We start from the raw sequence: 27,943 nt of genomic DNA on the forward strand, positions 1-27,943 counted from the left end.
TCTTGTCAACAGGCTGAACCAAAGCATTATAATGATGCAGGAATACAGGGGGTGTTACATATGGGGACGTGATTTTTTTGCTTGCAAATGTCACTTTTACTGCTTGGTTTATTATATGACACGAAAAAAATCTGTTTAAATGCATGTTTTATTTTCGTAATTGTTTCCTAATTTTATCGAATTACTGATAGCCTTTTCTGTTGCCTCAACAGTATTAGCTGAGGGGGAAAAAAGGGTGACTCCTGTGGGCGCACAGCAGCGGGTGGGTAAACAATGGAACATGATGACAATCTGCAGCCCTTTGGTTGTTGATTTGCAACTTCATTTCCGAGGCGGGCTGGGCTGCACGTGCCTGTGCCGAACAGGATTTCCGTGAGGTGTCTCCTTGTATCCGGAAGGTGCTGTCAGGGCTAATCCTGCTCCCATTGAGACATGGCATCTCCCGCACCCCCGCCGACCCTCGCGGTGCATCTCACAGACAATGTCAGGTAAAGCGGCACGTGTCACTCGCTGTTATAACGAAAAACGTGACGAGGCGACTTGGGTTCTTACTTCATAGCTAGTTAGGAACGTAAACACCATTTTCCCACAGAAACCTCTCACAAAGGCGCCTTTATGTGATGTGGGAAGAAAACCAGGTACAAAACGTCAGCCTGCAGCGCCTACGTGGAAAGTTTTATTATATAAACGGGGCGTTATTGGTTTGGGTCACAACTAATCTCTCCGTTTAGTTCAGACTGCCCTGTCTATTACTTTATATGTTCAACTTGTGAAACAGCAGCGCTGGTAATTTAGTCACATGCCATAACTGCGGCGTCAGCTGTGAGGAGAGAAAGAGTGTCACATGACCAGTGTCTAAAAAGTTCAGCTGCTTCCTGCTGTGTGTTATTCCTCTCATACGTATACAACGTTATTTGCAATATCAGCGGTTTCCTACAGTGCTTAACGTTGGTTTTTTATTTAAAATGCTTTCTAGATTTGTAAAGACATATCTTTGTGCATGTTTTCTGTAGGGTAAACAACATTGCAATATACATTCATTGCAAACTTTCTGTGGTTTTTTTAAGTTGTTTGCACATGGATTGCTATTGAATACATCTAGGGGCCCATTCACTAAGCTCGAGTGAAGGAATAGAGGAAAAATAGTTCGAAATTCGAATGTTTTTTTGGCTACTTCGACCATCGAATTGGCTACTTCAACCTTCGACTACGACCTTCGAATCGAACGATTCGAACTAAAAAATCGTTCGAAGTACTGTCTCTTTAAAAAAAACTTCGACCCCCTAATTCACCACCTAAAACCTACCGAGGCCAATGTTAGCCTATGGGGAAGGTCCCCATAGGCTTTACAAGGTTTTTCTGATTGAAGGATAATCCTTCGATCGATTGATTAAAATCCTTCGAATCGTTTACCATTATTCCTTCGATTGTTCGATCGAACGAATTGCGCTAAATCCTTCGACTTCGATATTCGATCCTTCGATAATTAACCCTCGATATTCGACCCTAGGTTAATTTGCCCCCTATTGTTTGTCCCTGTCTTTTCTCTACCCTGGTGGCTGAGACTGATACAATGTAAGACAAGCAGCTGATTAACACACCTGTCTTTTGCTGGGTGAACTCAGCAACATTGTTTAAAAATAAGCAGTTAAAGGATAAGTAAAGCTTTAAAATAAGTGAATGTAAAATTGATGAGGGTGCTATTCTAAGCACTTTTCCAATGTACATTCATTATTTATTTATTTTTTATTCCAAGATTTTAAGGGATACATGTACTGTTACTATTAATGAATTTTGTTACAACAGTGCCACCTGCTGGTCAGTTTCTTACCAGTCTGACCACCAAGTATTCAAGAAAGTTGTCAGGAGAAAGAAAGAGGCTGCTCTGATGTTGTTCTGCTTAGGAAAGATGTGAGAAAGGTTTCTATTTTTATTCCTAAGCAGAAGAACATCAGAGCAGCCTCTTTCTTTCTCCTGACAACTTCCTTGACTGCTTGGTGGTCAGACTGGTGGGAAACTGACCAGCAGGTGGCGCTGTTGTAACAAAATTCATTCATATTAACAGTAAATGTATCCCTTAATATCCTGGAATGAAAAATAAATAAAATATGTAAATGACAAAAGTTCTTAGAATAGCACTCTCGTCAATTTTACATTCACTTATTTTAAAGGTTTACTTCTCCTTTAAGCATTGCTGCTTTCAATAACAATTGTTATTACTAATACAGTAGAACCCCCATTTTACATCCCCTTATTTTACGTTTTCCCTCATTTTACATTTTTGTTTTGTGGTCCCACTTATATATTATGCATTATACATTTCCATGATTTTACATTTTCCTGGACTTTACATCATTTTTTTCTGTTCCCCTGAAAAACATAAATGTTTATTGCAAAGTTGCTTAGAATTATGTTTGCTTTTATTAAGCTTTTTTTTATTTTTCTTTATTTTAGAGTTGATCAGCCCTTTAACATAAAATTATAGGAAGACCAGTGGTTTTTTTTTTTTATTCTTCAGAAAAGGTGGCAACCCCACTTGGGGGGCTTCTGTAGAGAGAATACAATGTCCTAATAATACCAATATGCTCCTAATGTTTTTATAGGCTCCATCATTAGGACTGTAAGAGGCAGATTTATTATGGTTAAAGTTGTGTTTTTCATGAAAAATTTGAGTTTTTGAGGTTATTTTTGAGGCAACTAGAACTGGAAATAGCTTGAATCCAAAAATATACCATCTAAAACCTGTCAAGGTCATGTAGAAGTCAATGGCAGAGGTCCCTTTAACCATCTGAAGATGTTTAAAGCCTTCCGTTGCTCAAAACCTTGATCAATTTGAGCGATGCAATTTTCTTTACTGCGAAAACTCAATTAATTTGAGTTTTATGGTTAACCCCAAACTTGCTGATTCGAGTTTTCTCCATTCAAGCTTTTTCTTAAATTAGAAACTATTCGAGTTGTGAGTTTATTCAGGGTGTAATAAAGCTCACATAGCTCCAAAATTCGACCATTGATAAATAACCCCTTTGGTGATTTCAGGTAATTTATGCCTCATCAGCTGACTAAACAGCCTCTCTAACTAGAGACACTGACCAAAATGCATTAATTTGAGTACATTTCTGCAGTTCCTGGTTAAGTATTGATGCTATGATATGTCTATACACGTGTGGTCAAACTGCACTACTTACACCTGATGAAGAGAGAGCTGCTTATTATAAAAAGATAGTCCAAAAATGAATAGTTAGTCTAAAAAAGTATATTCCTACAGGATGTACTACTTTCATAATATTTGCATTTGGAGGAATACCTAATATTCCACAAAGATTCTAGCCAAATATCAAACTGATTTAGAATTCTAATTTCCATATTCAAATTTGAGACAAATCTGAATATTGCATCATGAACTAAAAATTGTTGCAGTCATTTTTCCATAGCTATAAAGTCACCCAGTTCTGATCTGGTATGGCTGATCACAAAAATGCACACAGTACATTATCATACTATAGGCAGGTGGTAAGTTAACAGAGCAGGTAGTGTTGCCAGACCATTGTTTAAAACTGATCTTAGCAGGGTCGACCTGGGACAGCGGGAGAAAACTCTCTGGGCCTCGGCCATTGTGGGCCCTTCCAGCCCAGACCCACTCCCTGCACCATGACCCTGCCGCTGCTTCTGACCTCCCCACCTTTGCCTCTGCCGTGACCGCAAGAAAAAAAGGGTACTCGTGGACCAAGGGGGCCTTTGTGGCTGCCAGGGGGTCCTGGAGGGCCCTGAGAAAACTTCCCAGATGGGCCCCGGGCCCCCCAGTCCGACACTGTACCTTAGGTAATATTTTAGTAAAGTCAACAGTTTGCATCAGAGCTGAGCAGCATGCAAGTGAAAAGATTTTTAATTGTAAATTGATTTGGTGAAAAATTCTGTTGTCCTGGCAGAGAGTTCTCCTGTTTGGTCTGACTTGTGCACCCAAGACTAGTGAGTTTCTGCCATTCAGCTGCAGTATTTGTAGGGTTATTTGAATATGTGATAGTAGATCACTTTTCAGGGAAATTTCATTTTTTTGCCTGATTGTTTTTCCATGACTGAGATATAACACATTGTGCAATTTACAGTAAAACGTTTGTTTTTCCATTGCAAGTGTCCTCAAATTACTATTTACATTTTTTGTTTAGAAAATCATGTGATGAGAGACTAAAAGTAAAGCAAATTCAGTCTTCTCACAAGGCCACATATATTAGACCTAATGCTGTGTCTTGACATGGCTACCTCTACAAAGCAAATTTTAAACCAGATGATCAGTTTACTGGGATTTTAAAGAATAAATGGAGTAACCCTTTTTAAGTGTAGAGAATGATACTTTCAGAATACAGCAGTACATAGGTGCCTGTGTATAGCATGCTGTGTTTTAGCATCCTTCCACCTTTTTGAGCTGTGTTTCTAGAGCAGATTTACACATGCACTTTAGAGTACCAAGCACGATTTCGTACCAAGCACTCCATTTTGCATATGTGGAGAATTCAATGTGACATCTTCAGTAGTGGAGATCCTCCCTCACAGAGGGAATACAGCTCAGTTAAGGCTGCAATATGTATTACTCTTGGTGCTTAACACAGGTTAAGGAAAAAGGGACTCTCGGTTTCGAAATAAAAAACCTATGCAGAGCGGGGTTCTGCTGCAAATCAAACTGCCGACTTGTAACAAAGTAGACTGCAACTTCTGGAACACTAATGCTGACTTTTGACTAATTTTTCTTTAAATTACATTTTTACACAATCTCTGTAATAAAAACATTATACAAAAAAAAATAGCAAAGTAACGAATTCCAAATGATCAGTGTAAACTCACCGAATGAAACAGTGGGACCAAGTGCATGTGCCCCTTCAGCTTGAGGAGTAAATAGTGAACATTCTTTGGAACTAGCTGCTGTTTTGAATGCAAATCTCTAAAACATATTTTATATATATTATGACCTATTAGCACACAAATGACTCAATCATCTTAAAGGAGACATATTGTGTGAAAAACAGAAATGTACCAATGCATTATACTCTTTTAAATATAAAAGGAATGTGTGTTAAAAAATGGTGTTTCTGGTTACTTGAAATTTCTGCAAAAACTGTCCTGCCGATCTGTTCGACTTCCTGCTGCACTTTTCCCAGGCTGTTCAGGGGAGCAGCCAATAAACAAAGGGGCTGTTTTTAAAGGTATTATACATTTTTTAGCCCAGGGTAAAAGCAGTAGCATATATTATACATTATTGTCTACAAAATTAGTAGACAATACTATATGTCTTCTTTAATATTTGACTGATCTCGCCATCTCAACAATAAACTGGATAGATATCGAGCAATAATTAGTGTATATGCACTTTATACATCTCCCCTTAATAGATAAATCCATACAGAAAGACCTTGCTTCTACAACATGCTAGATGTGTGGGATAGGGTTAGAATCGTCCGTGTATCATTTTGTAACCTTCTTCCTTCAACCTAATTTTAATAATCCTTCCTTTCTTTATAATATGTAACCAGAAGAGGGCCGCCTACAGACCATACTTTTGTTGCAAAATGTTTCCTTTAGTTACTAAGGTTAAACTCCAGAAAGCTCACTTCTTATATGTCAGTCATTTAAATTCAGGATGCTCTAGTAGTTTTTCATGTATTGCAACTCTCTTACCCCTCCTTCGCACACATTATATCCTCTTTATAATTGTATTCTTACGTCCCTAGATGCTTTAAACCTTCCTTTATTTAAATCAAGGGACAGAGAATTGAACATGGGGCTACAACAGGAGAATTGCACGGGCCTCATAAAAAGGTTACAATTCAGTCCAATTTTCAATGAAAACCAACATTCAGGGGCACATTTACTAAGCTCGAGTGAAGGATTCTAAGTCAAAAAAAACCTTTGAATTTCGAAGGTTTTTTTGGGTACTTCGACCATCGAATAGGCTACTTCAACCTTCGACTACGACTTTGATTCAAACTAAAAATCGTTCGACTATTCGACCATTCGATAATCGAAGTACTGTCTGTACTTCGACTACATACTTTGCCACTTTAAACCTACCGAGCTACAATGTTAGCCTCTGGGGACCTTCCCAATAAGTTTTCTAAGCTTTTTTCTTTTTTTGATCGAAGAAAAATCGCTCGATCGATTAAAATCCTTCGAATCGTTCGATTCTAAAGATTTAATCGTTCGATCGTTCGATCGAACAATGCTTACTTCGATCGATCAAAGTATTTGCGCAAAATCCTTCGAATTGGATATTCAAATTCGAAGGATTTAACTTCGTAACTAGTAAATGTGCCACTCAGACGACATAATGTTCACCAAATGGTAGCTGAAGCTTAAGAAACTCCAAGGAAATTTCCCTAAAACCTACAGACTTTGCTGAAGGTTCAATTTGAAGCCTTGGCATATTGTTGCATATTTTCTGAGCTTGTACAGCAATTAAAATAATTTGAGTTCAGGTTCTCACTGTCTTCTTATATATTCTTGCTCAAGGGTTGCTAGACTTCCCGGCACGTTTTACTTTAACACATTCCTACTAAGGAAATGCTCAGCCCAGCCTCATCTCCTTGATCCTGCTAAACCTTTGGTTCAAGGAGTGTGGCTTAAACATCCAAGCAGTTGGGCTCCTTTGGTCTACACTTATTGGCACTTAGAAGTAAAACAATGCATGGTACAATGTGATTTGTAATTCTTAACCTGCTGACTGAACAGATGTATACAAAATATATGACCATTCCCTGCTTTTATTGTTTGCAACTTGTTTTTCCTACATTGTTAAACAAGGTCTCCTAGGAAAGACATGTTTATGTTGTACTACTTGATTTGTTTATAACTTGTTCCAATAAAACTGAAAAAAAAACAGAAAAACATAATAACTGGTCTCCCTGGTTGGCACTTGCGTCACACAGCTTCCCATAAATGAATGTTAAGTACATGCAGGTCATCAAATGTAAACTGCTGCTATGTCTGATATTGGGCATAGGACAGAAGAAAAGACTGTAGGTCATCTCTGTAGGTCAGTATTGATGTTTCAGGTTTTTATTTGTTCATTTTTGTGTTTTTGTTATCGTATCCCTAGGGGTTTTTTTTGTTGTTGTTAAAGTGTAATATTTCTTGCTTGAAATTGCCATTGCACTTGGTCCCCTTTAAGCCGAGAATAACATTTATAAATGAATCCTGTTTTCTCATACAGGCCTCCCTTTTATTCCTTTCTCTGTCATAATTTGGCTGTACTGTGCCTGGACTGGTAAATTTCATCTGGCAATGAAATGACATTGCTGCCTTGAGTGACGTAAACAAATGGTGCTTCTAAAATCATTCTGGGGAACATTCTGCACAATAATAATATAATGATATCTTTTGTACCCAACCACAGCTTTTTAATTACTATTCTGCAGATTGCTCAGAGCAGTTGGCAGACTGGTACAGCAGTTAAATAAGGGTAAACTGATATTTCCTGTATTCCCCAATCCCTTCCTGTGACTCTCAAATACATACAGTATGTGCCAGTGAGATTATGCCTGGTAACACGCAAAGAACACGATTAATGTTCATAATATTATATTCATAAGTATATTCTGGAACCATGACCATGGAAGTTTTTATTTATAGCCCATTTATCCAACAGGAAAATGTTTGTTAAAGGGGAACTATTGCGAAAATGAAAATTTCATATACGCTTCATCGTACTGAAACAAGAAACTTTCTCAATACAATCAATTAAATCTTCTGCATCGATTCTGAAATAATCTTCACTATCCCACTCTCTGCATTTGTTACCCAACTGCTGCAAGAACACAGAATGAAGGGAGTCAAACTTTCATTGACAGTTAGATCCTATTTATCTTATAGGGGGCTTCCTTTCCTAGCAGATGAATTAGAGCTCACTCAAATAACTGTAGCAGAACCTAACAAAAATGCCTTATGACAAATCCTGCATGTCGAGAGACATGATGTCTGGTGATTTCAATAGAGTAAACTCTAATACATTTTTTATGTAAAAGGAGCCCAACTATATTGGATCTACAGTAACTGACATATGACACCCAACTCCTGCATGAAGAGAGAATGAAGAGAAGCAGATGCTGAAAGAGGAATAGTGAAGATAAACTTGATTATTTCAGAAACAATACAGTATTTAGAAAACATTTTATTGCAGTATGCTGAAGCTTGTATTAAATTTTCATTTTTGCAATAGTTCCCCCTAGTAAGCTAGCTCATACATTGAGATTTTAACATACAGAGCAAGTATTCTTCTGATATTGTCTGGACCTTACCTGTATTGATGGTATTTCTGTTAATAAACACTGCACTGTTAGAGAGTTTCTTCTTGGCTAGGCAAATGGTGTGGTTTCCCCAGGACCTAAGTTGAAAATATCAGTAACATTTTAACCACGGCTGATCAAAAACACATTTCTTTGACAAACGTGCAAAGTCTGATTAATTCTTTCATCTGGCTTATTTTTCTTTAGTTAACTCCACTTGTAATTAGATGACAGTTACTTGGTACTCACCTAAACAGTTTGTTGCCCTATGTCATGTAACTGCTGATAAGCCTATCAATAATGTATAAATGATGGGAATACTTAGGTGACAAATCATGAATAAAATTTCTATAAAACAAGCTGGTTATGATTATGATTTCAGCTTTCACAAAAGTTAAACAAAAAGTTCTGATGCCAGTCAAAGAGGATGCGTACATTGGTAATTTTGCTTTAATAATGCAGTTGTGAGCTCCAGGCTAGAAAACAAAGAAATTCACTGGAGTATGTTGTTGTGTGAACACTACTCAAACATTTATTTGAGCAGGTTTCAGACCAGGCTAGTATTTTTGTTTTTCAAGGTATACAAATACTGTAACTATCTTATTTTATACAATGAAAATTAAAGATATTATTCCCACTACAATTGTATAGCAAATGTTTATTTAAGGTGGCCATAGACGGGCAGTTATAAGCTGCCCAGGCTGATTTAGCAGCTTATCTGCCCTCGGTTTGATTTATCTGTATACTGCTATATACACCACTCTATTGCAACTCCTGTAAGTTGCTCAATTCTGGTGTTTCTAATTATATCATAGCTTGTATCTGTTAACCCCAATAACTTTTGTCTGTTAGGCTTACTCTGATTTAGTACTTTGATAAATATTTCGAACATACATCTATCTATGTCCTCGCCTCAGTGAGCAAGAGCTATTTTTTATAGCCCCAAAACTTGGTTCTGCTGTCTGTAAACTCTGCCCTTTGGTCACGGGTTAATTGATTAATTAGTCAATTAGGCTCTGGGTTTTGCCAGTTTTCAGCTGCATATAAATTCAGGACCAGCATAGGGGATGGAACTAGTGTCAGGGGCATGGCACTAGTGTTAACATTGCTAATATTTCACAAGTGCTAGGAAATGGCAGTTAAACAAGGTAGTTGGACAAGGTTTAAGGATTCTCTTCAATCAACACTGAACAATCCAGGATCACAAGAAAACAGATTTGTTGTACCTGCTAGCTTATTATGTCATAATTTAAAAATGTTTTATCCTGTATTTCTCCTCTTTGCACTTTCATATTTCCTAAAAAATTTTTCCATCTCCTCCAACATGTCAGGAAGGTATAGAAATTTCAGCCTCTCTATTTCTCGCTCCTTTCCTCTCCACACCTGAAATATATAAAGTACTGTTTTGTTGTTACAGGTTACTCCTTTTCTTCATACAAACTTAGAAATCCCAAGTTCACTGCCTTTCCGTATTGAAATCACGTGTGCAGGGAATTGTGGGGTTTGGAGGATGCAGGCTGAGGACAGCTGGCTGTTGATACAAAGTAACAGTAGTCAGCCAGCTCAGCAAAGTACTCTTAAGAGATCAGCAGGGGGCTAGACTTAGGAAATTGTCAGAAACCATTAAATATCATGAATTGATACAATAGTAGCTAATATTCCACAGATGCTGCTGAGAAATGTATCCACTAATGTAGCAAATTGTAACAGTTCAGAATCTGCACCTTGATTACTGAGCTGATAGACTCAAACACCATAGAGATAGGAACATTAAACTTCAAACTTCAATTTTGGGAAAAAAAACTATTAAAAATTTTAAAGAAAAATGGAAAGCAATTGAAAAAAAAGTAATTTTTTTCTGGTGAATAATCTATAAATAACTGAACTGAAAACTTGTTAATAAGGTGAAAAAAACCTTTAAGTCTATAGCCACACTGTGCTGATTCTCAGCCTGCAGATAAATGCAGGCAGAGAATCATCCCATATACTCAAATCAGTTTTATACTGTGCCTGCACCCAAACCACTGTTCTGGCCTGGTGCAGGCACATAGAGTGGGTTTCTGCACTGAAATGCATACTCATGATTTTTAGTGCTAAAATCCACTCCTGCTGCATGCAGAGAAGAGTGCTGATGTAAGTGTAGAGGCTGATTCTAAGCCTGCTTTTATCCACAGCCTGATACTCAGCCTAGTATGGCAGTAGCCTTGCAAGTTGTATTCAACAATGCTTTCCCAAATAAAACTGTATAAAGCAATAGCAACCTAGAAAATCAAATGGAACATGTTTGGAAGATAAAAACGAAATCTTTTCACTTCAATATGTTTATGTAATTAACAGGTTGTTGAAGTTAAAGGAAATGTTCATCTCTAAATATGGCTCTGTGCCCTCATTTTATGCCCGAGCACCAGGACGAGTCAACTTAATAGGTAAAATTTTAATATATGTGTGCAAGTATATGTCATATGTTGTATTTTGGTGTTTTTGTTGTAATTGCATAGGTGAAATGTCTCTATCATGAAAGTTGACTGTGATAATATAATGTTTTGTAAAGAAATACAAATAATTTGATTATCTAGTTTTATCCAGGAGGGCATAGTCACCCATTTTATTGTCTTAATGCACTCAGCATTTTCAGTTAAGCCTTTAGGGCTAGGGACATAGGTGCAGCACCATGGGCTTTTGTTTTGCACACTTTAAAATAGTGCAATTTTTCCTTAATTTTGCACAATGCATTCTTCCTTTTGTTTTAACAACATGCACAATTCCTGCTGATGAGAAGCAGCTCCCCTCCAGATGCTACAACCTCTGTACTTCACTGTAGGTATGAGCCAGCTATATCAAGAGCTTTGCATAACATTGGCATTGCACAAATATATGCCACATATAACAGCCCTTGTATCATTTGTTTTAGGCAGCTTTAGGCACAGATTTGGAAAAGGTACTCAGATTTAGGAAATCTAAAAGCTAAATAGTAAAAGAACTAAAGAAAAATGAATAAAGGAAATGAAATACTATGAAAGCTTACTGTTTTGCTTATCAGTCACCTTGACACCACTTTTGTTATGTTTCATCTCAAATCATCTCCTGTACTTGGATATATGGGTAGGTTTCTATGTGACAACTTGTCTTTTTTGCCAGGTGAGCATATTGATTATTGTGGCTATGCCGTTCTCCCCATGGCTATTGAGCAAGACATATTAGCAGCTGTGCAGATCAGTAATGATCAAACCGTTGAGCTCTCCAATACAAACCTATCCTATGGGTAAGTAGTCTTTTTTCTTTTCTTTCTCTGAACATTATGGGTAAGAAGCAGAAAAGTATGGTGCACCTGTTCTCTTTTATTAATTGTTTACTGGAAAAATGATTTTCATAATGTGCCTTATATATATATTTATTTTTATTTTTAAATCAAACCAAATGCTAATGCATTGTAGCCTATTTTTTTTTATAAAATCTAAAATGTTATTGCACCCCTTCAAAAATGGTACATACCCCTGTGGCAAGAAACAATGTAAAACCTGCCCACACATCCTGGATTCAGACAAAATACCAATTCCTGACACATTAGAGGAGTACAGCATCCATAGACACTACAACTATTCTTCTTCCAATGTAGTGTTCTTAATACAATGCACTAAATGCATAACAGGGAGACTGTATATAGTAAAGACTGGGCAAAGTCTGATAAAGAGAAATACACACCACAGATTCACTGTAACCAATAAAAAACTCTACACACCAATAGGAAATCTTTTCAATGGCCCTCATCACTCCATAAAGGATTTTAGAATTTTGGTTCTTAAGGGCAATTTTAAAACAGATAACGAAAGAAAATTGTGGGAGTACAAATTAATTCTTTGGAGAAGGGACTAAACCTGGGCCTTGGATTTATGGCTAATAATGTGGACTAAGAAAGGAAATACCAACATCTTGACTAAGAGATCATGTGGAATTCCTTTTATTCCACACTCCATCAATTCAGCCCTATTATATATTCAGCCTCTTTGACCCACCCTATCATGTACCTTATAAGCTTGTCTCTTGCAGATCCCCTCATAAATGACTTTGACACCTTACATGCAGATTGATATTCCTTTTGTTGTTCATTTGACCTATGAGCAGAATGTTGTGTATATATATATATACCAGAGAACACCACAGCTTTATTGTGATCAGCTTGAAAAAGGAACTAAAATGTTCTTTTTTATTTCAAAAGGGTTGACCTGTAGTATAAAATCTTTGAAATGGAATTAAAAAACACCTAAACTATTGAACTAGACAGTAACATTGACATTTTTATGTAGGTAGCCAATTCTAAAACCTCAGATATGTTTTGTTAATTTGTCATGGTAATTATTTCTAAAAGAACTTGTCAACCACTGTAATTAATGCTCTTTTCCAGCTTGTTCATACAGAGTGTTTTAAATGGATATTGAGTACAAGATTTGAAACGATCTACTTCGTGACACACATTTATACCGGTAAAATTGTCCTTTGCAAATGACAGGTTGCACATATGTGTGTATATATGTGTGTGTGTATATATATATATATATATATATATATATATATATATATATATATATATATATATATATATATATATATATATATATATATATATATATATATATATACACACCAATATACCAATATATACACTAACCAACTGTAGATCTTAAGTTCATACCAGCCTATGATAATATGCTCCAGGAACCAAAAATCAGATCATTTGTGAGGCTTAAAGTTACTCATATTGTTTATCATTCTAATAGGGTTCTTTACTGTTTATCTGATTTCCAAACCAGTGTCTGATTGGTATGGTAATTTATTCAAATGAAGACCAACAGTCTAAAATACAATGTTTAGGTGAAAGACCCCTTTAATCTCTCTGCACTATAAACACTGTATAACGTACAGCTTCCATGCACATTATAGCTTGTCATACATGCTAGTACTTATTAGCTTGAGGAGTTTTTCATATAAGCATTAGCTACTCAGGTGCTGGATGAAATCAGGCTGATCTGGCCCTTTAGCCCCCAGGAAAACACTTGGTATCACATTAGTGGCCTTTGAAGATCTGTGTGAAGAGGGCCATGCCAATAGCCTGAAGTAGTCCTTACATTCTAGTTAACCTAATCAATATCTAACCAAATACCTAACAAAATATTTGATGAAAAAGCTGTGGTCAAGTCAGCAAGCAATATCGGCCCAAGTATGGTCACCTTAGTACAACATAAAATACACATATACAGTATGTAGTGAGAAATAATTAACACACACAGGCATTATAAAAAACCTGGAAGCACTTCATGGTAATACGTAGCAATACACAAACGGCTATATTCATATTTTGCTGGATTTACCAACATACACTTTATCTATCAAATAAACGTTGACTGCTTTTTGTTGTGCAATTATTTCTTACAAATATAATTATCACAATTTCACATGGATTACGACCTCTTGTCATAACATGTAAATGATCTGTTGGCTCCCCTGTCAACCATAATAAGAAGGGTGTGGGTAGGGATGCAGGTGCTTTATCTTGCCTCAGGTATAATAATGTCTAAGGCAACCTCTGGGACAATGCCTCTTCTGTGGGACATATAGTAATAGCTGGAGATCCATAGTTTGGATTCCAACAACTGCCCTATAATGCTCTTCGTAATTGGTGAGGTTTGAATGCTATATGTGGTTTTTTTTTGTAAAAGAGGTATTTAATAACACTAGCGTGGCAGTGTTAAATTACTGTAAGTATTTTGAGATCCAGAGCTTACCCTACATACTAACCTCTAGCAGCTGGAAAATTAGCTACTTTGTGCGCAATATTTTCTTTATCCACAGGACTGTTTCAATTTACACTCCTGTTTTCTCTTCCGTTATAAAGTGCTTATTGATTCAATAGGTTGAAATAACTGGGGGACAGCAACTGGAAAGCTTAAACAAAATCCAGATTTCCAGATGTTGAAATTGCTTGTGTAAACCGCAACTCCACTTAGTATGTAAAACATCTGAATATTTCTCTGAATGAAGATGCCATATCACATCAACATCATGCACTCATGGATTGTAAGAGACAAAGAAAAAATGGAATACAGTGAAATTTAAGCAGAAACAATTAGATTATTCATTATTATTATTTTTGTTCCAACATTTTAGCCCATCGGTTTCAAAGCAAATAGGAGGCAGCACTGGGCCAAGAAATGCTTAGTATCAAAGGAAAAATTGCGTTGAACTAGACAGACATTGTATTGGGTTTGTCTGGATAAACTCTCTTGCCTAATGTGTTTCTATTCACGATTTTATCTTTTTTCTTCTTCTAATCTTGTCATATTAAAATTGCATTTACCATCATTAACAAGATTCTTTAAATCATCGTTCAATAACTCTGTTAAAGTACCCCAAAATAAGGATGCTTTGGATACAAAAATAAATACTAGTTATATACGTTATAAAGTATTGAAAACATTGAACTTGATCCATTAAAAAATGATGTTCTCCTGCAAGTAATATGTTGGACTTCTGCTGTATGTCATTGCAACCAATCAGCAGTTAGCTACGATAATCTAATGCGCTCAAAATAATCAAAGCAAATGTTGGATTGATTACTAGGTACAGATTTGCACCATGTTTCTTTCACTATAGACATTTATTCATCTCATTCTCCTTCCAGATGTTAAATTAATATGAGGATATTAGCATTGTGTTGCCGGGGTCATTGTCCAAGCAGATTCTTTCCTATGAGAGAAGAAAAGAGTCATTAATCAAGTGCAGGGTTCAAAAAACAGCACACGTGACCTGCCTTGTGGCTTTCTGATTTGCAAAATAAAAGGAGATTGTTCAAATTTAAATTAGCGTTTAGTATGCTATACTGTAGATAGTGATATTCTCAGACAATTTGCATTCGGTCTTCATTTTTAATTGTGGTTTTTAACTATTTAGCTTTTTGTTCAGCAGCTCTGCAGTTTTGAAATTTCAACAGCTATTTGGTTGCCAGGGTCCAAATTACCCTAGCAACCAGGCAGTGATTTAAATAAGAGACTGGAAAATGAATAGGAGAGAGCCTGTAACAAGGATTAGTAACAACAAGTAACCCCCATTTGAAAGCTGAAAAGAGACAAAAAAGAAGGCAAATAATTGAAAAAATAAAAATTGGCGACTAATTGAAAAGTTGCTAAGAATTGAACATCATCATTCCACCACCTAGCCATTGTCTAAGGGCTAAACTACACTCTGAGGGCAGGGTGCAAAGTGAAAAAAATAAGGCCCCACCTGCCATGGTTTTTATACACATGTCCTGCCTTGTGCCTTTCTGAACTGGAAAATTGAGATCAAAGACCTGTGGGTGCATTTGGTAATGCTGTAATCCATATATACAGGTATGGGAACTGTTGTCTGGAAACCCGTTATCTAGAAAACCAGTTACGGGAAAGCTGTCTGCTTTTTTCCTTTTTCTCTGTAATAATAAAACAGTACCCTGTACACAATCCAAACTAAGATAGAATTAATCCATATTGAAGGCAAAACAGGCCTACTGGGTTTATTTAACATTTACATTTTTTTTTTTTAGTAGACTTAAGATATGAAGATCCAAATTATGGAAAGATCTATTATCTGGAAAACCCCAGGTCTTGAGCATTCTGGATAACAGGTCCCATACCTGTATATACGTGTTGCTGTTGCAGGAATTAAACCAGTTGTTTTAACTCAACTGGATATCAACTTCCCAGCGATTGCTACTCACTTTTTCTTTGTTGTTTGAATGCCAGTAATACTTCTTGCACATGATTATTTTAGTAGTCCAAAAATGCCTTTCCAAAGTACACAAAACCATTCTGATTGACTGCAGTCACCTGCAAGCATTTGTACTAAGAACTACATGAATTATAAACAGAAAAAAAATTCAATAGGTGAGAGCATTCCGTAAGAAAAAAAAACAAAAGATGGGACAGCAAAGTTCATGTTTGTCTATTCTTTGGTAAACCTGACTGTAACAACATTTTGTAAAGGTTTTCTTAAGTCATGCCACTCAAGTTCTCTTTATTAAAACCTAGTACGTAGTATGAAAGCATGAAACATCTTTTACATTGCAAAATTAAAATCAGGACCACTTATTTTGTTGAGAAATGTTTTCTTTTTGTGCATGTTGTACAGTAATTTAGCATCAACGCCAAGAATTGTTTCATAAAACAATCGCTTTGATTTTGTGTTCTCAGTCTTTGATTTATCACATCACCATGTACATTATCTCTCATGACCAGGAGGTGGCAGCAAAGAACTTTATATTTAACCACAAGTCCATTGTGTAACTGATACCATGGCTTATCTTTTTTACAGGGACTTCTCTGTAAATGTTAATGATATCAAGATTGATAAAACTAAGCCTTTATGGCACAACTACTTTCTGTGCGGACTCAAAGGAATTCAGGTAAGGGTTATTCGTTGTAAAAACATACTCATTATAAATAATGTGAGCTGAACAGGAAGTATTAGCCTCCCATTTGCTTTCAATTAGTCTTAACCACTTTGATTTGTGTGTGTTTAAGTTATGGTATGTTTTAACTGGGATCTCCAACCTGTGGCTTTCACCGAACAACTTCCAACCCACAAAATCTTATTCATACAGAAAAGAATCATAAGACTAGATTCCTGCTATATGCCTAAAATCATAGGATTGACAGTGCCAATGTTTAATCCACATGGAAGTGCAATGTTCATGCCCTGTTCTACTTCAATGAAGTTAGGGCTTATATCAGAACCCACAGCTGATTTTGAGTGTTTTTTTTTTACCAGTTCAGATAATTGTTCAAATATTCTGAATGGGTTAATGACACAGAAGTAAACCCTGAGCAGCCATCTTGTTTTAATAATAAGCAGGCCTACCCCAAGTCTGTCTGCAAAACCATCACATCTGTGACATGTGTATCCTTGCGGGGAAAAATATTAAAAACAATTGTTACCCAATGTACTATGATTAAACAACAAAAATGACATAATGACTAATAAGAAAATAGTTCAGGCTGATTAAACAACTGGATAAAACAATGAGATAGGCAAGCCATACCATTGCTTCAGCAACTGTAGTCAATTTATGTTTCTTATTTTATATGTTTTATAAACAGAGTTTCATGTCTTGACTATAGCCCATTAATTTGAATAAAATTGACATTTCCAAAGGATAGCAGAAGAAATGTTTTGATATTCTGCAAAATCAGCCATATGGAACTGCATAAAATTACAAAGAGATTTTCTAAACAGTTAATTGTCCTCATAGATAGTGATATGAAAGAAATGTATAAATGAAAAGCCTTATATGTGCTAAAAATATCATTGGTGCATTGCATAGCTTTTTATACTGGCTCTAGCCTGGCCCTGCCCTAGTTTATTTAGCATGCATGATTAGGAAAACTGACTAATAATTGCCCAGAAATGTTGTTTGCTTTAACATGACATTGGCTTTAACATGGAACCATACAAAATAACTTCCTGTACTGTATAAAATAGTAGTATTTTATATAAATTATATTTTGTATTGCCACACGTACTGGCATGTCACAGTGTTATGTTTTGGGTAGCCGAGGATGAGTAGAGTATAACAGTGCTTTATTAGCAGGCTTTCATGCAGCCATTACACAATGGTAACTTTCACTTTTAAGCTGTATGAAGTATGCACAGTATACGTCTGGGCACAGTGACAGGCCATTTGTATAAACACCACATATTCCCCCTATAGTAGGAAAGCATTTGGGCAAATGTAATAAACAACAACAATGCATCTTAAAGTAATAATATACATTATTCACATCACATAGTCCTGTGTCCATGCAGGTAGTTTTCTGATTCTCTCAGTATGCCTTATAGGTTCACTTTCTTCAGGCCTATTGCAGTTGACATCAGGAGTGGGAAAATGTCCTTCATCCAAGTCATATCTAACAGGAGCAAGACGACTTGCATTACATATGCATCCATCAGACAGTTCATATGTGAATGGTCCTCGCTGGCATCTCACTTCAAGTGGTGTAGTAAATTTAGATTGTCCTTGTTTCAGTATTACTGGTTTCTTAATTCTGACTAAAGGTCCAGGCTGAAAGTGTACTTCTCTGGCACCAAGTTTTATGTCAGTATAAGCCTTGCATTTGGCTTGTTGACGTTTCACAATGTCAGCAGTAGACGATTTTGTAGGCACAGTATTTTGTTTAAGTTTGATGTCTGCAACATGTAACTTAGTGTGCATCTGTCTGCCATGTAATAATTCAGCAGGAGATGATTTGGTTGTTGCATGGCACGTTGCTCTGTAGTTATGTAGGAACTCTGTTGTAAATACTTTCCAAGATTTCCCAGTAAGATTTGCTGTCTGTAGTGCTTCTTTCAGACTTCTGTTGAATCGCTCGATTTCTCCATTTGCTTGTGGGTGATACACTGAAGATTTCCTATGCACAATATTCCTCTCTCTCAAAAAGGATTCAAACTCATATGAGACAAACTGTGGTCCGTTGTCTGATATTATCTCCTTTGGCTTACCTTCTCTGCTGAAGACTGTAGACAGAAATGTTATTACTGTAGCTGATGTTATATGAGAAACAAATGCAATTTCAGGCCATTTACTGTAATAGTCAATCAAGGTTATAGCAAATCTACAATCTACAATCTATATACAATAGCAAGTTTTTCCCATGTTGAATCAGGGAATGGCACTGGTTTTACATATGGTCTCAACTTAACTTTGTGTACAAAAATGCTTTGCACAATCCAGTGAAGTGTTGCTTTGTGGTGACATTTTAAACACTGGCTGTGTGGCAGGCACTGGTGCTTTAGTAATGAGACCATCAACTAATTGTAAGTTTAATGCAGCAAAGTATAGCAGTACCCTTATTCACAATGTAAAAGTCACATTTTGCAGTATTTGATTCAAATTGTACAGTCACTGGCAAACAATCAAGCACACGGATTGGATCCTTTAAGTAACTGACTAGTTTCAGGGCAGGTGGAACAAGTGGATCTTTTGCAAAGTATTTCAAGAAAATATCCTTTGGTAGTATAGAAACAGCTGAACCTGTATCAAGCATCAGGTTAATGGAGTGTCCCTTGTCGGCAGAAGCAGTACTGACACTGACAGTGCATATAAACTTGTCTGGAATAAATGTACCAGCTTTAGCCACACTTGTAACATTTGTAGTAGTGACTTCGTGAACATCTTTAGCAGAACTACGGCAGATCTTATCAAAATGTCCTACTTTTGTGCATTTGCGGCACTGTTTAGCTTTTGCACGACATGTAACATGATTTGCAGTGTGTTGTGTTGAACCATAGCGAAAGCAGTATTTTCTATTTGTATTTACTGCACAGTGTAGGTGAATACATTTCCTTAGCACTGTATTTTGCCTGTGACTGTGCATTATTAGACCACAGTGTTGAATTCACAATCTTTACATTCCCAGCAATTCCCTGACTGAGAGTTTTAGCCTCTGCCACTGCAGTTTCAATTTGGCTAGCAACTGTAATAGACTTTGCAAGGGTTAAATCCTGCTCTAGGAGCAGTCTCTCTCTAATGTGAGGTGAATTTGTTTTTTCCACTATTTGGTCTCTTAGGATTTCATCTGTTAGAGTCCCACAGGTAACAACCAGCTCTCTCAAAGCTGCTACAAATTGTACTGTAGACTCGCCATTACGCTGTCCACATTGGCGGGATGTATATCTTTCAGCAACATTTACTCTTGGCACGAAAAAGTTCTTTATAGCAGTAAGAGCGGTTTCATAAGTATAATTGCATGGTCTTGGTCTTGCAAAGATGTTTAACAAAGTTACAAGATGGTGACAAAAGTAGGACATTTTGATAAGATCTGCCGTAGTTCTGCTAAAGATGTTCATGAAGTCACTACTACAAATGTTACAAGTGTGGCTAAAGCTGGTACATTTATTCCAGACAAGTTTATATGCACTGTCAGTGTCAGTACTGCTTCTGCTGACAAGGGACACTCCATTAACCTGATGCTTGATACAGGTTCAGCTGTTTCTATACTACCAAAGGATATTTTCTTGAAATACTTTGCAAAAGATCCACTTGTTCCACCTGCCCTGAAACTAGTCAGTTACTTAAAGGATCCAATCCGTGTGCTTGATTGTTTGCCAGTGACTGTACAATTTGAATGAAATACTGCAAAATGTGACTTTTACATTGTGAATAAGGGTACTGCTATACTTTGCTGCATTAAACTTACAATTAGTTGATGGTCTCATTACTACAGCACCAGTGCCTGCCACACAGCCAGTGTTTAAAATGTCACCACAAAGCAACACTTCACTGGATTGTGCAAAGCATTTTTGTACACAAAGTTAAGTTGAGACCATATGTAAAACCAGTGCCATTCCCTGATTCAACATGGGAAAAACTTGCTATTGATATTGTCTGTTCTTTTACAGATGCTCCTATAGATTGTAGATTTGCTATAACCTTGATTGACTATTACAGTAAATGGCCTGAAATTGCATTTGTTTCTCATATAACATCAGCTACAGTAATAACATTTCTGTCTACAGTCTTCAGCAGAGAAGGTAAGCCAAAGGAGATAATATCAGACAACGGACCACAGTTTGTCTCATATGAGTTTGAATCCTTTTTGAGAGAGAGGAATATTGTGCATAGCAAATCTTCAGTGTATTTCATAAGTATAATTGCATGGTCTTGGTCTTGCAAAGATGTTTAACAAAGTTACAAGATGGTGACCCCGGTGACCAACTATGAAAGCATAAATAGTTTTTTTATTAGGCTTCTGGTGTAGTACCGTATATACTCGAGTATAAGCCGAGTTTTTCAGCATAAAAAATGTGCTGAAAAAGTCTACCTCGGCTAATACTCATGTCAGCGGGCAATAGCTGAGATTGCAGTCACTTTTAATCATTTCTATACCAACAGTTCACTTGGGGAGAGACTGCAATATCCCACAATGCCCTCTGTTGGTTATATGAAAGAATAAGTGCGCCCTCTGTTGGTTATATGAAAGAATAACAGTGACTGCAATATCACACATCGCCATCTGTTGGTTATGTGAAAGAATAACAGTGACTGCAATATCACACAGCACCCTCTGTTGGTTATATGAAAGAACAGTGCGCCCTCTGTTGGTTATATGAAAGATTAACAGTGACTGCAATATCACACAGCACCCTCTGTTGGTTATATTAAAGAATAACAGTGACTGCAATATCACACAGCACCCTCTGTTGGTTATATGAAATAATAACAGTGTGCCCTCTGTTGGTTATATGAAAGAATAACAATGACTGCAATATCACACAGCGCCATCTGTTGGTTATATGAAAGAATAACAGTGACTGCAATATCACACAGTGCCCTATGTTGGTTATATGAAAGATTAACAGTGACTGCAATATCACACAGCGCCCTCTGTTGGTTATATGAAAGAATAACAGTGACTGCAATATCACACAGCACCCTCTGTTGGTTATATTAAAGAATAACAGTGACTGCAATATCACACAGCGCCCTCTGTTGGTTATATGAAGGATTAACAGTGATGGCAATATCACACAGCACCCTCTGTTGGTTATATGAAAGATTAACAGTGATGGCAATATCACACAGCACCCTCTGTTGGTTATATGAAAGAATAACAGTGACTGCAATATCACACAGCGCCCTCTGTTGGTTATATGAAAGATTAACAGTGATGGCAATATCACACAGCACCCTCTGCACATGGTAGTGGGACAGTGGGACAATGCACACAGTAATCCGTTTGGCAATTCTCTGTCACCATCAACTTTGCAAAGAAGTCCGGTTGATCGCTGGGGGTTCACTTTGGCAGAATGTGCGCTGCTGGGAGACAGGGCTGTAGTTGTGTCTAGGCTTATACTAGAGTCAATACGTTTTCCCAGTTTTCGTAGGTAAAATTAGGTACTTCGGCTTATACTCGGGTCGGCTTATACTCGAGTATATACGGTAAGTTCATGTTTATGTTTAGTATACAAAATACAGCATTTCTCGCATTATTCTATTTCAGACTTAATTCCCCTTTAAAAGCACTTTTCTTTTGGCCAACAATCAGAAAGGGACAACACCTGCTAGGTTTAGCTTTGGGAGATGTCTATTGTTAATTATAATCATGACTGTTTGCTGCAACTGAAGTGATTTTCTGTGACAAGGCGCAGAAAACAATTAAAAAGGGCTCAACATTCATTATTCACATTGTACAATAGTTTGCTTATGTACAACCCTTCAGTCTTGTTTTTTTTGTTAAATGTCTTTTATACAGAGTTGAACTCAACATCTTGGCAGAAACTGCCTGAACACTCTGTTAAATTTGCTGGCATTATTTCTAAGAATTAAACATACTGTTCAGTGGTATAACGTTTTCAGAATTTGGCACTGCTGATTTTTAAGCCTGAAACAAGAGCATGTTATTCTTTTTTTCTTTAAACATTGCGTGATAAGTTTGAGACAGATACGTTTTCACATATGCTTTTTAGTTAAATGTCTTTCCTTCATCATTAAAAACAAATCTTCTTGTTATGCAAGAAACTTTTTTACCTAGACGGAAGCTGACTTTATATATATATGTGTGTGTGTGTGTGTGTGTGTATAGACACTTTTAAAAATATAAATGTACATATATGAAAAAACAGTTATATTGTGGTTTTGAGATATAACTAATAATCTGGGCGGTTATTCCATATACGGTACTTATACAATTTAAAAGACACGCAGAACAAAGTCCAACCTAAATATCTAATATCCACTGTGGATGAAATATAAATCATGCATAGCCAATAGCCATATGTAATAATATAGCTCATTATATATTTTATGATACTGCGTATCGTTAAAAATACATTGTAGTTCCCAAAAGCATGCGGTACCAGAGGGGAGGGTAATAACAAATAAGTAAATAAATGAATAAACAAGACTACACCTAATATATACTAGCAATGAGATTTACTGCTGTAAAGTATAAATACAAGAAGTCCTTCCTGTGTGTGTAGTTGTTGGGTGTGGGTAAACAGTACAGTCCACGTAATGAGCACAGCATCCACCTGTTCATATATCCACCACACAGGAATAATAATGGTGCATGTGAACATGATCATCAGATTAATTAGCTGAAAGTAACAAATCGTAGTGGTGTGCTGGGATAATGACGTTGGTGAGTGTAAGTATCAGCTTTGCACAAACAAGCTTTTGCTCATTCTTTCCAGTCATATTGGCTTCAGATTGTTCAGGTTAGTTGAATGACTCTCGAACCTCAGTTTTCAAGCAATTACACAGATACTCAAGGTGTAGACATGGGAAGACCTATATGGTATGCTTTAATCCAGTGATCCCCAACCAGTGTCTTAGGAGCAACATTAGATGTTAGATGTTGCTTCCAGTGGCCCCAAACCAGGTGCTTATTTTTGAACTCCTGGTTTGAAGGAAAAATTTAGGAGCATGAAAAAAGTGTGCTGCCAAACAGGGCCTCCTGTTGGCTTCTAGTTCATGTTGGAGCTACCAATAGCCAATCAGAGCCCATATTTAGCACCCCAGGAACTTTCTATATGCTTGTGTTGCTCTTTATTTACATTTGAATGTAGCTCAAGAGTAGAATAGGTTTGGTCTCCCTGCTTTTGATCCTATCCTAAATCATGGAACACCTATAATTGCAGAAAGATGAAAATTTACACAATTTCCAGCGTTTTAACAGGACTGAAACAGGTTTTCACACAGAATTTGTTTATTCTTTCTAATCATTATTGGTGGTTCTTGCTGTATTTTCCACCCTCTATTTGTCCTTCTGTTTTTGCAAGATTTATAGTCCCTGCTATGAAAACCAACTTCACAGCAAGAGGAACCTATGCAACCATTATGCCACTTCACTGCAAGTAAAGTCAACTGTATTCTGTACTCTGCATAACATACATTTTTGTGATGCTGACCTAAAATTATGGCAGCTGCCAGCAAACTTTATTGCAGTGACCCAAGATACAGATTCCTATTTCCAGTCATAGTGCAATGAGATATAATGGCTGCAAAATGGAGCATGTATTGCTGACATTCACAAACGTACTTGCTCCCAAATGTGCTCATAACAGTTTGTGGCAGCACCACTGCACCCATCCAGTCTGTTTTGATGAATTACAAGCAACAGCTCACATTGACATAAGGCAGCCCTGGAATTTCCACCAGCATGGAGGTTATTCCAGAGTTCCCTTATTGGGTTGCAACAGTAGCTGTGCCATTGTACAGTGGTGGAGTCAAAGCCCTGATATCAATATAACTTCGCTGGCAGTATTTTGAAAATGAGATGCATAAATGTAATCTAACTAACCTGGAGCAAATCTGCCTAGAGGCATGGGGCAGATTTACTCCTGAACAGTGTGAAAACCTGGACCATACTTCCCCCAAAATAGTTAAATCTAACTATTCTGTTCTGCACATCATGACAAAGATATTGATGGATAAACAGAATTCTATAAACAAATATAGGTAAGGAATCTGTTATCCAGAAAACCTGTAAATTTCCCTTTTCTGTAATAATAAAACAGTAACTTGTACTGGTTGCTTACTAAGATATAATTAATGTTTATTGGAGGCAAAACAATCTTGTTGGGTTTAATCCATATTTAAATTTTGATGTTGTTTTTGGAAGACGTAACGTATGGAGATCCAAATGATGAAAAGATCCCCTACATGGAAAACCCCAGGTCACAAGCATTCTGGATAACAGCCCCCATACCTGTACTATAATCTCAGTATAGGTTTGGGTTGAATGTTAAAGACGGTTCTGGACAGTTGATATTTTCAGCTAAACCTTATTAAATAACATAACTAAGCTTACTCATAACATGCTGAGCAAGCATGACTGCTTCTCTAATAAAAACAAAGCTTAAGGGGATCAACTGTTGTATACTGGATGTTCTGTGGTTTCGAGATAACATGCTGTGCGCACAACAGGTGGGGAATTTCTCAAAGTAGTCGTGCTTCCCTGACCAAGGATAAACATTAATATAAGCTATAGTACTAGAACATTTTCCTAATATAGAACAGTGCTCCAAATAGCATTCCAGTAAAATATGACAATAAAGAGGACTTGCAATTTCTGTCCAGCAGTAGCACCCAATGTTGCAAAATCCAAGTTTTTACGCACAGACAATGGGCATTATAGCCTCATAAAGTTAATCACTCTCTGAAAGTAAGGGGTAGATTTATCAAATTGTCATAGAATTTACCACAGAAAAACTCAAAAAATTACTTGAAATTTGTCAGACCCTTCTGTCTGGAAAATATTTGTAAACTGGAATGGGGGCAGATTTCTTTAAGGAAATCTAAAGACAAAAAATGATTTTATTTACACTTATAAGCTTCAGCAATTTAAATGTTCTATTTTTATTAGTTTTGAGATATTCGCGGTTTTATACTATTTTTGACTACTAATAACTGGCTTTCAGATAAACGCTCTCTTTGAAGGTCAAAATATCAACAACTATAAATGTACTTGCACTTGTTGATGCACCTTCTGTATAGTATGGTAAACAGAGTCTCTGACTGTTGAGCCAAAAGCCTATTATTTGCAGTCTAAAGCTGCTAATAATATTTCGAACCATAAAAAATACGTAATTAATGGAAATTGCGAGGATGCTCAGTTTAGTTTGCTCAGCTATATATCAGCTTTATATCAGTTCATTTCAGTTTAGATCCCATTTAACCATTGTTACTTTTTACTGAGGCATCAGATGTGTTTTTTTTGCCTTCCTCTGGATAAACTGTTAGACATGTTTCTCTTAGACAATGGTAACAATGGTTAACACTTTGTAAAATAAATGCTGTTTGGCTGAAATTTATAAAGCTGTTTTTCACCCTAGAAAGATTCATTTTATTGTCAAAAAGAGCTTTTCCAGTTTGCATTACTCCCCCATTTAGAGCATACAGGTCATGTAAGGGATCCAACACAGACCCATTACTCCAATTCACTTGCACTGGGAGAAGAAATGTCTTCCCTACAAGGCCTTGGTTAAAAGGTCAAAAACAAATTATTGATTAGGAAAGCTTGAGATATATAGGGTAAAGATACTTCTGAGAATAGAGGCAGAAATATAGAAAACAATAGAAAGTTGACTACAACTGCTATTACATTATTTCCTTTTCTGTTTTCTAGGACCATTTCAGTTTGAGCAGCCCTACTGGAATGAAATGTTTGGTAGATGGAACAATTCCTGCAAGTTCGGGTCTTTCCAGTTCCAGTGCCTTAGTCTGCTGTGCTGGGCTTGTTACCCTAATTGCTAATAAGATGTCTCTTTCAAAGGTAAATATCTGGGCTCTATTTATACTGACAAGGTGTTGTATAAAGCTTACGTCTCCTCTTTTTTGCTCTTTACTTTGCTTCCTTGTGCTGATTCTGCCTTTAATGGTGCATTGGGTACGAGGTTTTGTAAGCAAACTAATTTCCCTCATATTTTAGTATTGCACTCTTTTCTTAATACTAAATGTCTCTCAGTGTGTTGTAGTCTGCTTAGCTCTCTGGTCTCATACAGTCAGTTCTGAACTAACAGCGCCCATACTCAGGGAGCCATTGTGTTTGGGTCTAAATTATTGCTTAATCGATTGATGTGACGAAGCCTTGATCAGATATTGATATGGTCAATGGAAAATACTAATGGGCTTGGAATGTAGTGGACAGTCCACACAGCACCATTATGGCTGGGGTGTCAGAGCAGCCCAGTATGTCCTATTACTTTGGTAAACATCAACCAAACATCTTTCTGCACTGATGCTGCTTCCTAATGTTGGTACCGCACCTTTACAGACCTCATTGTCAGGTGACACAAGCCAGCCCTATCCTTACCAGCTACCATGAATACAACACTGCCAAACACTCCATTACCTGTAGCAGTTGTGCATACTGCACTGCCCTAGGACTGCAATGCAGTTTTTTGGTGGGGTGATAGGGGGTCACAGTAATTTATACTGGAGGTGTGTTGGAAGTTGCAGTACTGTTCTAGCTATACTGTTAGGTATAATTTTATGCTGGTGCATGCTAGGAATGACAGTCCTGTTTCTTGCTTGGGTTACTCAAAGTATCACTTCATGCTGGTAATGTGATTTACAGTACTGTTCTATACTGGGGATCACAGTGCTATTTTATGCTGGCCCAGGTGGGGGCCTTCATGATTGTGGGGTTGATAATAGCTGTTCCCCAGGGGGCAGGCCCTGCTATTAATACTGAGCCCAAATAGTGGCCCTGGTTCAGCCTCTTGATGTATTGACAGCGACCATACATTTTTCCATGACTGATTTGTGTGACGTCTATTATAAGCCTTCTACTAAGATGATTGTAGTGGAATACAGTGTAGTGCTAAGTCAGGTGATTTGTAAAGTGAAATAAGTTATTACTGTAAGCAGTATAGGTTTGCTCTTTGTCCTTTCCAGGCCATTAAGTTCACAATAATATATGTAGTATCCACCTTTTTCCAGTACTATGTGATATGCAACTTCCAGCCAAATTCGGAAAAAAAGAGTTCTGGGATATGTGACTCACAACAGCTGGTAGCCATTGTATTTCACACGTAGAGTTCATTTTTCTGAAAGAAGAATATGAAGTTAGTTTAGGCTGTCCATACCATTTTCATCTGTTGTTATATAAATTTACTCTGACATTGCTCATTGCTATAATGGCAGT

The 27,943-nt window shown here is 36.9% G+C and overlaps 1 protein-coding gene across 3 annotated transcripts in view; it reads left to right on the plus strand.

The window, feature by feature from the left end:
- Positions 1-59: 59 nt before the first annotated feature.
- galk2.L (galactokinase 2 L homeolog) overlaps positions 60-27,943 on the plus strand; it is a 67,305-nt gene continuing 39,421 nt past the window's right edge. The window contains exons 1-5 of one of the 3 annotated variants that reach the window (XM_018250730.2): positions 60-488; positions 10,608-10,696; positions 11,409-11,532; positions 16,611-16,701; positions 26,423-26,569. In XM_018250730.2, the coding sequence (XP_018106219.1) occupies positions 433-488; positions 10,608-10,696; positions 11,409-11,532; positions 16,611-16,701; positions 26,423-26,569 (507 nt within the window). In that variant the 5' untranslated portion in view covers positions 60-432. 3 annotated transcript variants of the gene reach the window in all.

The sequence above is a fragment of the Xenopus laevis genome, chromosome 3L (assembly GCF_017654675.1).
Source record: "Xenopus laevis strain J_2021 chromosome 3L, Xenopus_laevis_v10.1, whole genome shotgun sequence".
Lineage (NCBI taxonomy): Eukaryota > Metazoa > Chordata > Amphibia > Anura > Pipidae > Xenopus > Xenopus laevis.